Source organism: Poecilia reticulata, linkage group LG11 (assembly GCF_000633615.1).
Source record: "Poecilia reticulata strain Guanapo linkage group LG11, Guppy_female_1.0+MT, whole genome shotgun sequence".
In the NCBI taxonomy this organism is placed as follows: Eukaryota; Metazoa; Chordata; class Actinopteri; order Cyprinodontiformes; family Poeciliidae; genus Poecilia; species Poecilia reticulata.
The window spans coordinates 10,546,819-10,562,643 of record NC_024341.1 but is presented as its reverse complement, the minus strand read 5'-3'; the positions used below and the strand labels follow the sequence as shown (position 1 = coordinate 10,562,643).

Here is a 15,825-nt window from a genome sequence, read left to right as displayed (position 1 = left end):
GTACGACTTTATGGCAAAACCATTAAAACAGAGTTTTAAAACACTGTAGAGCAGAGGTGTCCAAAGTCGGTCCTCGTGGGCCGGCATCCTACATGTTTTAGTTCTCTCCCTAGTGGTGTCAGTGTTCTGCTTAGACCTCTAATGAGCCATCATTTGATGCAGGTGTGTAAAACCAGGGAGAGAACTAAAACATGCAGGATGCCGGCCCTCCAGGACCGATTTTGGACACCCCTGCTGTAGAGGCTCAATGATTTGCCTTTGCTGCCATCTAGTGTCAGACCTGGATAAAGACGTATAGGATACGTTTTTTAAGTGTTGACAAGATGGTAAAACTCTAGGTCATACATTTGTCGTCTGCTATAGCAGATAAATACGTTGTTCAAGTATTATGATTTCAGAGTTACTTTATTATCAAAAGTTACATTTTAAACCACCGTGTGGTGGACTGGCGACCTGTCCAGGACGTGTCCGGCCTTTCGCCTGCTAAATGCTCAATAGTAGCCAATTTTCTGTTTCTTGTAAGCTAAGCAAAAGTGTAATAGCCTTCTTACATCCACCTGACTAGCAGTTTGCAGCATCAATTGTGGGAGAGGCACCACAATGTTACTTTATGCAGCTAGCAACCAGAAAAAACTCCAATCCTACTCAGACATAGTAAACTTCCCCCTTGCTCGTATTTCTTGTGGTTGAGGCAGTTTTGTCTGTGTTAGCAGCAATTTCAATAATAAAAAAAATGAGAAGAAAACCTAGAATATTTCTTGAATTGCAAAAACATGTATTTCATTGGCTTGTGTAACAGCTGACAAGATCAGCAGCTGTTTAAAAACTGGTTGATTGTTAGTCGTCAAGCTGGCAGAGACACGCCACTCCACGGTTAACCCAGTGTTTCTGTGGCTTGTCAGAGGGCAGCTCGATGGACAGGACATAGTTGGTGGAGTGCCCGGTGGTCGACAGCGTACCTCGACGGGCGCTAGTTTTGTAAACAGGGCAGACATAGATCTTCTCGTGCAGAAATGTGTCCATTTCTCCTGGTTTGAGCTTGATGATGGGTAAACAGTCAAAGAGAATCTTAGGTAGAGACTCCCCAATGACCATGTTCTCCCTGTCCCAGCGCGCTCCTTCCATGAAGAGACCCTTAATGTATGCGCCATCTTTGGGCTTTTGTTCCATATAGGTCTCCTCCTTGGTCACCTGGCGTTGTGAATGAGAATATAAATAGAAAATAAGACTGCATTATTATGACTAAAAGTGACTAAATAAAGCTAGAAACTAAATACTTGCCTCAAATTCAAAACCAATATAGTCGATTGGGATGGTGTACTTCCTGGCAAAGTTCTGAGACACTCCAGTTAGAAATGACTGGGTAAAATAAAAACCAGAGATCCAAAAAACCGTAGGTGGGCCCTCATTTATCCAGTCCTGTACAGATCATAATACGTATTAGAATCTTTACATGAATACCTTTTAAACTTTACTCAATATCAGAACTCAAAACAAAGATATGGAAATAAGCAAGCTTTACAGACCATTGCAAAAGTATTAATTCCACATTTTGTAAAGTTAAAGCTACAGATCCCAATGTATTCTAGTATTATTTTATGTAGTAGGGCATCACAGATTAGAGTATAATTGCAAACTGGAAGGAAAAAGGTGAGTATCTATTTAGTCTCGTAGACCTAAATAAAATCCAGTGAAACCAAACAAGAGCTTTTAGAAGTCACCTTATTGGTAAATTGAGTACACCTGCATGTAAACATAATTGCAAGATAAATTCAGCTGCTATGTGAAGGCTTCAGAAGATTGTCAGAGAATTGTTATGAACAAACAGCATCATGAAGACCAAATGTCACACCAGACAGGTGGACAGAGTATGGAACAACTACCAAGCTACCACAATATGTTTTTGCACCTAAACTGAAAGGCCGAACAAAGAAAGAATTAATTATAGAAGCAGCCAAGAGGCTCATGGTCACTCTGGAGGAGCTGCAAAAATCCACAGGACAGGTGGAAGGATTTGTTGACAGAACTATTATCTGTGGTAAGACAGCCATTGTTGAAAGAAATGTGTAAGATGTCCCAACATCCATATGAAAATGGGAGAGGGCTGGAGCTAAATACATTAGAAGATTTAATAGAAAAATAACCCAAAACGAGTGCAACAATTAGCAATCACAAATACCCAGAGAGAGAGGAAGGTCACATTTCAGCAGAATGACTAACATCCAGTCAGAGCTACAATGAAATGCTTTTGAGGAAAGTATGCTGACCTAGTTAAAGTCCAGAGTGAGAATTTATGAAAAGATTTGAAAATGTAAATCATGTCCATCAAACAATCTGACTGAGCTTCAGTTATGTTCCAAAGAAAATGGGCCATTAACTCAGTATCCAGATGAGTAAAGGACTGCGCTAGTGATTCTTACAAAAACAAGTTCTATATACTTAGTTGGGTGAAATACAAATGCACAGCATACCTTGTAATTATTTGAAAAAAATAATATAAATAAATCCCAATGAAGTACATAGAAGTTTGTAGTTGTGACATAAAAAAAACTTTGTAGAGTTCAAAGGGTATGAATGCTTTGGTAAGACAACATATACTGGCCTAAACTTGTAATGACTCTTACTTGGAGGAACTGTAGTCTGCTCAGTAGATCAGACACATAGCTCCCTAGTGGTTTAAGGGAGGGATATGACTTGGCTGCCCACATTCCTGGTACTTTGCCAACCAGCATGCTGTTAAAGACATCCTCAAGCTCAGAGGACATAACAATTTGGCCCTTGAGAGCTTTGCAAATGTTTATCAAACTTTCACGCACCACCTCCGTGAGTCTAAAAGAGAAAACAGCTTAAGATGTAAATTATCATAGCTTTTCTAATGTGACTGCGGCGGGGCAGAGATCAGTCTTACCTGTTAAAGCGGATAATCTCTTGCCTCAACACAGTGTTCATCGACTCTTCATAAACAACTGGATATAATTCCATCACCAATTGGATGTCAAAGTCTTGTGGCAGCTTTGTCAAAATATCCTCTGAAAGTTCCTCGACTACTTCCTACAACACAAAAGACACAATTACACGAAGCGTGGCCAAACAAGACAACAGAATTTATTGCCGAAACGTACACATTTTTAATCATCTTTAACCTAACTCTTGTATGGAGAAACATACCCTTGCCGAGTCTCATCTAAAAAGTGAACATTTTTGTTTAGAAAAGGCTCCTTAAGGGAATCATTTAACAATGTTTAAATGTTAGAGGGTGTAAATACTTTTCCAGTGGAACATAACTCATTGAGCACTGATAAAGTACAAAACATATTAGTTAATCCATGAGGCTAAAGGCTGATCTGATGGAGTCAAGACCAAACAACTCCAGTCTAAAATGAGGTCGGAGGCAGAGTGCCACCAATAGTCTTCTTAAATAAAACACCAACTGAAAATGTGACGTGATGGAGAGAGGGACTGGTAAAAATATGGTATAAAAAGCAAAAATATTATATTAATAAATAATAAAAAAGTTTCTGTTGTAAAGACAAGAGGTGTTATAAAATAATGAGTTTCAGCCTCAAGTAATTAATTACACAAATTATTTGGTCCTATGAAGTCCAAAATAATTGGTCCTCGAGTTATCAACAGCAATTATTAGATTAACTAACCGTAACCTTGTGACGTAACCTCAGTTAAAAAATTTTGAACCATTCCTTTCAAACCTGTGAAAACATAATCTATTATGCTGCGATCTAGATAAACCATTTCAACACTTTGCTGTTGGATTTTTGTGTCTTCATGCTGATTTTAAAACATTTATTATTTCGCTGCTTGTTGTCCAAGTCTATCGGATGTTTATTTAGCACATATTTCAATTCCCGCAGTTTCTTGAATGACTGCATACAACATAAACTATGTGATCATATTTAGGCACATTTTGCAAACCTGTGGTGACTTGCCCCCTCCGCCAGTCTGCCTCGGCAGGGTCAGCAGTATTCCATCCAGGAGCTGATTAGTTTCTTGATTGTCTTTAGTAATGTCCGCATTGCTATGAAGTCCAAACACGCTTGGATTGGTACAAATCGGCAGAGTACGAATGTAGTTTATATACGCCTGGAAAAAGTTAAACATTGTGATGTTCTTTCTGCTTCTTTACAGATTTAGGTTTTCATTTAGCCTTTTTTTCAAGGAAAATATCTTCCTATGAGAGAAAAATTGGTTAGTTTTTTTTTTTTCTTACCGTATTGGCCTGTGTTAATTGTGGCCAAAATGAACAGAGAAATATGAATCTTCATAATACTGGACAACCCACTCTTGCATTAAAATATCAATTAGCAATACATGTGTGAACTCAGGCAGTACCTGATAAGGTCCATAAACTGGGACATAATACTCATCTCCTTCACTCAGATGGTAGCAGTCCTGCTCAATCAGCTCCCAACTGTAGAAGGTGGACAGGAGGGACAGCAGCAGACGTCTGTCCTTGTCATCGGTCACTCTGCCTCCATAGTTACACTCACCTGAAAAAAAAAAAAGTGACCCCAGTTGTACTTAAGGAATAGCATATAATGAGATGATTTGATAGACAGAAACATCTTGTAGTTGTGCTTGCAATGAAGCACAGTCCTACAACGTTTTGACTCTGGTAGCTGGGATAAACGTGTGTGCGTGTCTGAACACAGATGCAAGATCCACTTTTCAGATTTTTGTTTGTGAAGCTTTCCTAAATCCATGCTTCCTAGAATACCTTTGTCTATTCGGTTGAGTAAATCTGGAGTAAGATTGTTGATTTTCTAAGAAAGCCAATGTGAAATCACCTGTGAGGTATGTGAGCGCCTCCAGCGGAACATCCACATATTCATCCAAGAACATCTGGATCTGCCTGACGCTGATTCGCAGATCTGACTCGTTAAACTCATAGGGAATATTCCACCCTGAAGATGGGAGAAGAAACAAAAATTAATCTACTGTGAAATGATCCAAAACTAGATATAAACTATCTAGTTTTGAACAGATACTTAAGCTTGGAGAAATTAAAAACGAGAGAAAAAAAAGCTGTTTCAACGTTTTGTTGTTATTTTTTTTTACCCAAGGGCCCGAAGTTTCTCCTCTCCTGAACCAGAGCATGGAAAAAAGTGAGACCGAACAAGAGCTTCTGCCAAATGGCCTGTTTTTTGGAGCTGTAAAAGAAATCAGGGTCTGAAATGGGGTCACTAAGGTAGGAGCGCAGCAAGTTGGCTCTAATTCCTTTAGGAGGCTCATTAGTCATCTTCAATCCATTCTGCAAGATGCTAACTGGGAACTTGTCTGATGGATAGCTGGTTAGCCACAGCCTGTGGGGAACAGAAATAAAAAAAATAAGTTACAGGGGCCAATTTGAATTCCTATTCCACTTTGAAGACAGCATTGTACCTAAAGCTTGGGTGTGTGTTATCTGGAATGATGATTTCTTCACAAATCCTCCCCAAAGCGGGCATCCAACTGGTGGCCAGGTGGCAGTTTTGCAGTACCACCCAAGTACCATCCACTATGGCTTTGTCAATCATTTTAGCTGCAATGGGACCTTGTCCTTGACCAAGAGAAATGGTCTGGAGCTTGCTACCCCCCATATCCAGGTCATCGGCAAACTTCAACAGTACTACAAAAGCCACCCGACATGTAAGAATTTCTGCATTTTCTTATGTATATATAACAAACGTTAGCCTGCTATTGTGACACTTCAGCGTATTATTACCTGCAGTGGGATCTGATCCAGGTGACAACACAAAAATGAGAGGAGAGCAGCAGTTTGAGTCTTTGTAGCTCCCTGCCAAGTCGAAGGTGGGTGGTTCGATATAGGCATGCCCCATATTCAGCTCTATGAAATCCTGCACAGCCGGAACCAGTTTGTCTGGTCTGAAGCACCGGATTACAACCATTCGTTCTAGTCCCATTAAGTTATCCCAGTGGTCAGGCAGCTGTTCATCATGGGGTTTTGCTGAATCATAAAGATCCTTCCATTTGGAGATGCTTTCTCTGACGTGAATGAAAAGCTCATTTAGGTTTGGAAGTTTGGAGGCCCTGACAATCTCTGACCAAGATTTGTCAGACAGCCACTCAGAGGCAGGGTTGGGATAAGGGTTATCCAAGGCGACACCACCGGTTAGGAGAAAACGCCACACTTCATCATTAATCCGACCCTTGCCTTGCAGGATGCCTACTGTGAGCAGCAGGGAGAAAAGCAACTTGTCCTTTTCAAAAAGTGAGCGGCAGACGTTGTTGTAGATGCAGAGGGTGAAGTGCTCAATGATATTGTTTATCCTTACAGATACAACATCGCTTTTCGTACTCTCGGATATGGAATACTGGTACAGATTAATGAACCACGTCAAAGAGTACTGGTACATGGGTTCGATGTTGGCCATTTCTGAAATGCAGAAAAACAGAATGGAAGAGTGCTCAGCTACAGGACGGTAGCCCATGCGGGTGTTGTCTATCTCTTTCTCAGTGATGCTGGCGACCTTTTGCTTCTCAGAAATCTCCTCAGAAAGTATTTTGGAGGACGAGAGAATCTTGATGGCTGTCTCATCTTCCAGAATGTTGCCCTTGGAAGAGGAGAGTACTTCCAAGATCTGATCTTCAATTTCTTTAAGCTGCTTGCTGTTAGCAGCACTCTCTAAAATAAGCTGGTTCTTTTTTTCCTCCAGCTCTGGTTTCTCCTTTGCTGCCACAAGTCCTAAAAGCTGGTCTTGTAAACCCTGTGGAGTGATCATGAAGTTCAGCAGGCAGACTTTCACAGCTACCTCTGGAAGATAATGAGGGTTTCTCAGTCCAGTGGTCATGTAAAACAAAAATTCTTTAGAATATTCCACAACATTTTCTCCAATTTTCATGTACTCCACCCCTTGTTGTCTGAAGGTCTGCTTCAGCAACACAGATTCTAGAATTGGATCCAACTCCTCTCCAAGTTGTTCCATGAGGACTGGCTTCCCAAACTGGATGCAGTTCTCCAAGATTCTCACATAATTTCCATCTGATTGCTTGATGACTGAGAGATTATTAGCCTTCTCCATGTTTTTGACCCACTTGTTGGCCTGACCCTGAGGATCAATCATCAAGGGCCAGCGGCGAGAGTTGAACACGATAATACCATTGTCTGTGGAGAAAGAGTCCACAGGCAATCCAGCAATCTGCCAAGCCCTAATAGCCACCTGGTTACCCAAAGTGCTGGTGAGGGCAAAGTCTTCAGAGCAAGGGATTTTCTTTTCCTGGCATAGTTTGTGCCATTGTTCCTGACAGTCTATGCGATAATCCACTGTAAAAGCCCCAAGGTAGGAAACAGTTCCAGAAGAGAGCAGAATGTCACCTGTTAGACTGATGTATCTGTCAGAGAAAAAAACCAAAGCATGGCAATTATTGCAGCTGAAAATGTGAATAAGAATTCAGTGCATTTATAACTGTATTTACCTTATACCCAGTTGTCTTGCAGCCTCCGTCCACCGATCCTTCTCTCCACCCAGCCCTCCAATCAGTTTCTCTGCCCTAATGAGCTTTTGAGAGCACAATTCAATGTTGTCTTCCAAATCTTTCTTTTTATTAATCATTGCATCCAAATCATCATTGAGGCTCTGTAAACGATCCTCAACCTTTTTCAGTTCAGCCCTTTTCACAGACAGCATGTCCATCTGTATAGCTAGTTCATTCTCAGCTAGCTTCAGTCTCTCCCTTTTGGGGGCTACCACCTTGATTACACGCTCATACACCTCCATTGCTCGTACCCATTTACAGAGACCCTCACAAGCAGAGGAGACATTTTTGATTACAGAAGGCTGGAAGTCAGGATGCTCAATGAATTTGTCTCTGATTTTTTTGATGTGCAAAGGAGAGATATTGTCCTTGTCGTATGATTTTAGGTTATCCAAAAACTTTAGGTCTGAAAGAAGCTTCTTAGATGGACCCCAGTAGTCCTCAATCATCTTACCTGCAGCATAGTTATAACAATTAAACTATATACTTATTCATTATAATGAATGCTGTAAAAGTATGAAATTTGTCAGTAGGATGGCTTTGTATGAAACATTATTCTTTCTATGATGTAACCATACCTGAGCCACTAGGATCAGGTTTTCTTTCAGGTTTGATGCCCATCATGACACATATGGACTCCATCACCAGTTTTATTGGCCCTGGTGGATTCGACATGGACTTGACAACTGTAATGTCAGCAGGTTTCAAAGTATCCAGGGCTGAAAGGGCAGCTTCCAGAGCAGGCATTGCCACTGCTAGATCTCCTTCACATTCATCCTGGAGGAAAACCAGTAAGTATTGAATTGTATCCATAAACTGGAATGCTTTAGATCAGATTATGGTTACAATATGGTCTTATAAAGCCTTATAAAAATATGTATAATGGCTGTACACCTTGATAGCTTGAGCTGCAGCTGCTGCTTCATTAGCCACTCTCTCATCAGCAGAAACAATTTCTTTTTTAGCATCAACTTCTACTGTTTCACTTTCTATCTTGAGCATCATCTTGTCCGTCTCAGCTGAAGTCTGAATGAGCTGTGGCTGCAAAGCTGTCAACTCTTGCTGCATCACTGAAACCTAATAAGACATAGCATTATGAGTTCCATAAGGCTCTCTTTTTTAACCAGTCACTTTTTTAAAACTTTGAATATCAGTCATTTACCAAATGTCGAATGCAAATTTTAATGGGCAAATATAAGCAGACGGCACACACACACACACGCGCACATGTATATATACATATGCACAGTATATGTGTGTGTGCATACAGTATCTTTCATTTTATTACTTGCTTAAGTGCTATACCATCAACCTGTGTATGAGTACATATTAAAAATTTGCTACTTGGCAAAATCAGGTCCATTAATTGGGTCTAACTATTTTCATCATTTGTCAAGTTCCCATTTCAAAGAAATGAATCTTTTATTCTTATTCTTCTTGTCATTGTCACAGTTCATTACCTGAGATGCAGCAAATTCCAACTTCTCAAGACCAACAAGATAGCGGTTCCTTGCAGTGTTCACTTCGTCCCTTTTAATCCCCAGCAAATTCTTGAAGGTAAGAATAAGTTCAAGATAGGATGTGGGAGTGACATAGTTGTGTCTTCTTAATCTGGAGAAATAAACCTCAGACATCTCCCTGACACTTGTCTGGAAGGTCTTGCACATCTCTACAACCCTTAGTAATAAAGAAACAACAAATGTCGTTTACTAAAATTCTTGTAAACAATTAACTTTTTCATAATTTTGCATCCTCTTACTTCTGTTTGATGTCACTTTCCATTTCCACATCCTCAAGGAAGTGGTGGGCTACCATTTCCAGAGCATCACTCGGCCATCCATGAAACCAGTCAATAGTGCAGCAGTTGATGAGAGAAGGAAACATCCTTAGACGGTTCCTAAAGGCATCTCCGATGGGGCTCATGGCTATCAAAACAATAAATCCTCAATTATAATCACTTGGTCATATCCGAGTCAAAGCCGACATAAAAGTGCCTACCTAGCACAATGTGAAGGTTGGCCTTTACTCGGTCAATGAAGTAGTTGTACACTGACAATGGAGTTGAATCAAGTTTTTTCCCTTCCATCCGTGCAATACCCTGTGCTTTATCAATAATTTCCGCACGTTCATCAGCTGCAAAAATGTTTGGCACGTCGCCAGTATTAAGTAACATGTCCACATCTTCTAGCATGGCTTCATCTTTAATTTGGCTGTCATTGAACAGAAAGACAAGACACTTTCCCTCAACGCCTGCCTTGAGCATTATCCGTTTGAGATCATCACGCCAGTCCGTCATGCTGTAGTTTTTGGTCAACTCAATCTGAATCAGCACATAATCATTGATAAATGTGCCCAGTTTAGACGTGCTCTGGCGGCCAGAGCCACCAATACCAACAAGCAGAAGGTGACCATTGTCTTGTTTCAGAACACGACAAATGCGGGAAATGTGCTCAATAGCAAACTTAAACATCACGAGGGACATGGGTGCCTTGCTGCTGCTGTTGTACTCTTCCAGATATAATTCCATCACTTCTTGCAAAGCTTGTAAATCTGTGATTTCATCATAGGCCCTAGTGTCTGCATCAGGCTTGGCATAGTCACCAAAAAACAAGCTACGGATGTCTTCGTCTACCACTGTGCCATCTGCACTTAGATGGCCCAGGAGCTGGGGAAAAATAGAAGATAGGAACATTTAAACAGAAAAGCTGCAGTTGTAACACAGATTTTTTTTGTATAGTGCTCACTGAGTTACTTTGTCCAAATCCATCTTAAAGACGGCAGAGGTTTTGTCTTTGACGATTTCAAAAAACATCTCCTTGTCTGCATTGTCAATAAGTCGGTCATAGAAAACACGGTAGACTTCATGAATCCACAACCGGATAAGTTTATCTCCATCCTGAAAAAAAATGAACAAATTGAATGACACATAAAAAGGAGTGACATAAAAGGTACCCAGGTTATTTTTTTTTCTCACCTCCATGTGTGTGGGTGGTGCCAGAAGCACACCTCGTATGACCCTGGAGAAGTCTCGCAGGTTGAAAATGTAATGAGACTTTGATGGGGTTGGGAGAAAACTGTCAATAGTGGCTTTATAGAGGTTCATGGTGGCCTGAACCATCATCTTGCCAAGTCTAGGACAGGACAATGCAGTACTTCCTAAATGTATTCACACATCCCTTGAACATGTTCCCATTTAGTGTATGACATTACAACCTCAAACTTCAATAATATGTTTTTATTTTATGTGACAGACCATGAGAAGTAATGCATAATTGTAAAATGGAAGGAAACTGATATATGGTTTAAAATATTTTGTCCTCAAATAGAGATATAAAAAGTGCAGCATGGCTATGTCAGCACCCTTGATATAATAGTCTAGCACATACAATACCAAGTAATATTAAAGTTAAATTAGGTTTGTGGTTGCAATGCGACAATATTTTCAATAATTCACGTATTATTTCCAACATCCTCAAATAAAAAAAGTTACCTGATAAAAGATCCATCGAACCCCTTGCTGAAGTGCCAGTCAGAAATGGAACTGAATATCTTAGTCAGCGTTTCATCATCAAAGCAATCAATTGAGATGATATTCATGTGTCGAGTAAAACGTCCTGCCATTTCAAATATTTTGTTATCGACTCTTCTGACTAATGGATGTCTCAACACACAACAAGTAACTTTCATCTCAACATACCTGTAATGTCGTTCTTTCCACCACCAGGAGGCCCCATTGCAGACATAAACAGCACATCCACTATGTGCAGAATGGAGGTGTCTTTCTTGTCATACCAGTGATGGTGATCAATCCATTGTCTCAAAAGCTCAATGGGAGGCTGAGCACCATACTTTTCCTTAGCTGGCATGTTTAGGTCATCTTTGGGGAGGAGGGGGAAAACAATCGCTATTTCTAATTTATCCCACAATTTAACAACACAGAGGTTTTACACGGGCTAGCATCCTTACCAACAAAAACTATAGACTTCTTTCCCATGGGAGGTCCAAACATTCCCTTCCTCCTTCTGTCCAGCTTTGCCATGATGATGTCCTGGGTCTGGTTAGCTGAGGTCCTGGCTGAGAAGTTTATGCAGTTGGGCGTGTACTTCTCCTTTGGCAACTTCACTAGAAAGCTTTTGTTGATGGCAGATTTGCCAGTGCCCGTGGGACCCACAAACAGCATGGGGATTTCATGTGACAGGTAAGTGTGCAGGAAAAATGTCTGACGTACCGTCTCTACTGTAGGGATGATCAGGTCTGACACCTGGTGATGGAAAAAAAACACGTTGTATGAGAGTATGGCAGTCAATACTTGTAATCTTCTTAACACAATAATAATAATACACTTATTATTCACAGTTTGATTTCTGAAAAAATGAGGTTATTTCACTTTCACGTTGAAAGACGGAAACTAGAAAAGAAAGATCTCACAGTTGGAGCAGGCAAGGAACAGTATACACATGGGCATGCTGACTTTGATTCCAGCTGGGATGACACTCGTTTCTTTAGTGATTGCGTCAGTCCAGGCAATCCACTGTCCATATCCATCCTTGTGGAAGTAGTAGTCATAGACAGTTCCTGCAAAACAATAGTATGGTGTTGACATGAAAATCGCAGGAGTTTGGCTGATATTTATATGCTAAAATTATGCTTGATATGTGGTGACCTCGCTCCGGGAAGATGTTGTGCTTTTTAAGTTTGATGCTTTTGGGACGAGGGTGCTCAGTGTCAATGCCTAGCAGCATGTTGCGAAAGAAGAAGTCAAACTTCTTTCGACTGTCTCCAGTGATGGTACCTCCCACAGTCCAAACAAGGGCAAAAAGGAACAGACCCTGCAGCCACATGTTTATCTGCTCACTGGTCATGGTGTGTGGATTGTCGGGTCCTAACGCAATTAGCTCATCTGATAAATAGATATACCGAAATAAACAAGTGGCTAGTTAAATAATCGTCATTATGCTACTAAACTGTGTTCTTACTAACCCATCAGACAAGTGTACAGCTTCATTAGACTGAAGGCCAAGTGAATCTGAGATGTCTGCACCATAAAGCAACACTCCTTCTCCATGAAGTCCAAACATGGCTGAACTAACCAGTCAAACAGATCTGTGATCTATGAAGCAAAATATTGAATGAGAAGAGGCAATATAGGTTTTAAGTCTTCAGAAAGGCAGCGACTATTAAGGACTTTAGGAAATTAAGAAAATACACAGCATCTGTATTCTAACCAGCACTATGTGTTCATCTTCCAGGCTTTTAGGCAATGTTTTCAAGTAGGAATCTCGTAGGGGAGTCCATCCAAGCTGCTGAGGCTCCATGTAGATCATACCACACCTACCGATGAAAAGTTACATAAAAAAAAATAACACTAATAATTTACCCTGTGTTGTGGAAGTTATTACGTCATAGCAGCAAAAGCTGCTGTAGATAGGAAAGACAGTTCTTTTTTTGCAAATATAATCAGAAATATAATCTTATTTCTGCTTATAAATAAGATCACTGCAGCTGCTTACCGACTGACTGTTGCTGGAGAAGCTTGCTCCAGGTCTGCAGGCTCAAAGATTAGGCTCATCTTGGCACTCATCTGAATGATCTCACCACTCATTAAACAAAGCTGTTGAAGGGCAGAGTGAACGTTTTTTCTTAAAACTCTCAGAGGATTGGTACTAGAAGAAAGTTCATGAAGTGCAGTACCTTCTTGTTGTCATCCAGCACAGTATTCATGTTCTCAATCCACACCGCATCGATTGGACCATCAAAGACGATCCATTGGCGATCTTCTAAGGGGCAAATTGACTGATTCCTGAAGGTGGTGGCCAGGACACCATCAGACCACTCATGGCTGACTGGATCAAAGCAACCATATAGTTGACCCATTGTGATAGCTTTGGGGTTGATAATGCAGTAGCTTACTGCAAACTCCTCCATCTCCTCGGCTAAATGAGGATGATTTGAAACCATAATCAGATCATTTATAACTGACCACAAAAAAAAAGCAGTGGTACATTTTAAATTCTTATAGCAACCTTCACAGAGGTCTCCAAGGGCAGCAGCAAGAACTTTATAAGCAGAGGTCTTCCCTCCAAGAGGTTCTCCCACTATCATAAAGCCATGGCGTACCAACATCATCTCATAAATCTAAACAAAAACAGATCAACTACATTAGTAGATCATATATATACATATATATATATATATATACACAGTGGGGCAAAAAAGTATTTAGTTAGCCACCAATTGTGCAAGTTCTCCCACTTAAAAAGATGAGAGAGGCCTGTAATTTTCATCATAGATGTACCTCAACTATGAGAGACAAAAGGAGAAAAAAAAAATCCAGAAAATCACATTTTCTGATTTTTAAAGAATTTATTGGCAATATATGGTGGAAAATAAGTATTTGGTCAGCTACAAACAAGCAAGATTTCAGGCTCTCACAGCCGTGTAACTTCTTCTGTAAGAGGCTCCTCTGTCCTCCACTTGYTACCTGTATTAATGGCACCTATTTGAACTCATTATCAGTATAAAACACACCTGTCCACAACCTCACAGTCTAAACTCCACCATGGCCAAAACTAGAGAGCTGTCAAAGGACACCCGAAACAAAATTATAAACCTGCACCTAGCTGGGAATACTGAATCTGCAATAGGTAAACAGGGACAATAGTGGTGGTCTTTAAGCAGGAGAGGACTGGTGACAGTAACAGTGAGGTGTTGAAGATGTCTCAGACAGTTGATGTACACAGTCCCTCAGAACCCTCCCTTGTCGGGGCCTGCAGCCTTACAGGGGTTGATTTCCTGGAAGGACTTCCTCACATCTGCTRTGAGAAGATGTGAGGAGAAGCATGTCACTAGGAGGTGGTATTAGTCTGRTACTGAGGGGGGTGTTAGGATGCTCAAAGYGGGAATAGGGCTTGTTAAGTGCATCTGGCAGTGAGGGGTTAGGATTAGGCTAACGCTAACCCTAGGTTGGAGAATTTTCACTCGGGGTTGCTTCTCGGAGTGCTGATGCCTCGCCTGTCCCCAGCTTTCAACAGAGCTTTCACCTCAACATTCAGCCAGGGTTTCTGGTTTGGGTATCGGGTTACTGTCCTGGTGGTGGAGAAATCATCAGCACACTTGGAGATGAAGCAAAGAACAGAGGAGGTGTATTCCTCCAGGTCCATCTCTCCCTCATAAGGAGCCACCTCTCTGAAGACCTGCCAATCTGTGGACTGAAAACAGTCCTGGAGCGCACAGGCTGCATCCCTGGGCCACACAGTGACTGTCTTCTTCCTTGCCCTAATCTGTGTCATCATCGGACGATATGCTGGCACCAGCAGGATGGAGATGTGATCGGRGAGGCCAAGATGGGGGCGAGGAAGAGCTCTGTAYRCACCATGAATGTTAGTGTACACACAATAAAGAGTGTAAGAAGGATGACATGCTGATAAAAACTGAGCAGTGTCAGTCAGTTTCACATGGTTAAAGACCCTGMAACCACGTAARATGCYTCCGGGTGCTTCATCTGCMRTGAGCTAACGGTGTCATACAGCTCCTTCAATGCTTCGTTGCCATTAGCACCCGGCGGAATGTAAACAATGGTGACGAACACCGCAGTAAACTCCCGAGGCAGATAGTATGGCTGACAGCTTTTAACCAGGCCACAGCTCGTACACCAACCTTCATTCACTTACATACATTGTCCTCCTCYCTGTGTTTTTCCTGACCATCAGCACGTTGGTCACGGTCTGCTTGGAATAACTGAAGAACGTTGATTTAGAAGGCTAAARTCTGGCATGTTGCKGTTATGCCAGATTTCCGTTAGCAAAGAACAGCACAGTTCTTCATCTCTGCAGAAACTCTTAACCTCAGATCTAACAAATCCACTTTCTTACCCGGTGAGMGGACTTTGGCCAGAAAGAGAGTCAGAATTGGTGGCTTCCAAGGCATCAGCTGGGTCAACACGCCCACCCGTTTCCCCTTCTTCTGTTTTCGGGCACAATGTTTCCTTTCGACTGTTGGTCCTGGCACCCTGCTCTCTCCCAAGTGCGGATTTCAGCCTTGGTGATGTATTACCAGTTGTACTGTCTCCAATGGCCATCAGCTAAGCACAGCTGCATTCAGCCTTAAAGTTTGTTTTTATTCAAACTTCAGCAGTTTTCTAGTTTTTCTGCTGAGGTAGTGACATCAATTTGTGACATCACGTGAATTGATGTCACAAAGAGAATTGATGTCACACTTATGGAGCAAGAGTGAGATCACAAAGCTGCACTGTCATAACCATTGCAAAAGTCAAGAGCAAGTACAAGGATTGTCACCAATTTCTAACTAACGGACCAAGAATGAGTGAGAGCAGTA

The 15,825-nt window shown here is 41.2% G+C and overlaps 1 protein-coding gene across 2 annotated transcripts in view; it reads right to left on the bottom strand.

The window, feature by feature from the left end:
• Positions 1–386: 386 nt before the first annotated feature.
• Positions 387–15,825, bottom strand: part of dnah3 (dynein axonemal heavy chain 3) — a 33,362-nt gene continuing 17,923 nt past the window's right edge. For both annotated transcript variants that reach the window (XM_008421671.1, XM_017307302.1), the window contains 28 exons: positions 13,515–13,626; positions 13,183–13,424; positions 13,002–13,102; positions 12,717–12,822; positions 12,472–12,601; positions 12,155–12,391; positions 11,963–12,066; positions 11,458–11,752; positions 11,189–11,368; positions 10,982–11,105; positions 10,466–10,622; positions 10,244–10,387; positions 9,490–10,156; positions 9,251–9,416; positions 8,952–9,168; positions 8,386–8,568; positions 8,070–8,268; positions 7,432–7,945; positions 5,720–7,347; positions 5,398–5,623; positions 5,074–5,318; positions 4,803–4,919; positions 4,348–4,505; positions 3,931–4,098; positions 2,909–3,051; positions 2,625–2,829; positions 1,282–1,419; positions 387–1,191 (listed from right to left, as the gene is read on the bottom strand). In XM_008421671.1, coding sequence (XP_008419893.1) covers positions 838–1,191; positions 1,282–1,419; positions 2,625–2,829; positions 2,909–3,051; positions 3,931–4,098; positions 4,348–4,505; positions 4,803–4,919; positions 5,074–5,318; positions 5,398–5,623; positions 5,720–7,347; positions 7,432–7,945; positions 8,070–8,268; positions 8,386–8,568; positions 8,952–9,168; positions 9,251–9,416; positions 9,490–10,156; positions 10,244–10,387; positions 10,466–10,622; positions 10,982–11,105; positions 11,189–11,368; positions 11,458–11,752; positions 11,963–12,066; positions 12,155–12,391; positions 12,472–12,601; positions 12,717–12,822; positions 13,002–13,102; positions 13,183–13,424; positions 13,515–13,626 — 7,260 coding nt within the window. In that variant the 3' untranslated portion in view covers positions 387–837. The remainder of the gene's footprint in view (positions 1,192–1,281; positions 1,420–2,624; positions 2,830–2,908; positions 3,052–3,930; positions 4,099–4,347; positions 4,506–4,802; positions 4,920–5,073; positions 5,319–5,397; positions 5,624–5,719; positions 7,348–7,431; positions 7,946–8,069; positions 8,269–8,385; positions 8,569–8,951; positions 9,169–9,250; positions 9,417–9,489; positions 10,157–10,243; positions 10,388–10,465; positions 10,623–10,981; positions 11,106–11,188; positions 11,369–11,457; positions 11,753–11,962; positions 12,067–12,154; positions 12,392–12,471; positions 12,602–12,716; positions 12,823–13,001; positions 13,103–13,182; positions 13,425–13,514; positions 13,627–15,825) is intronic.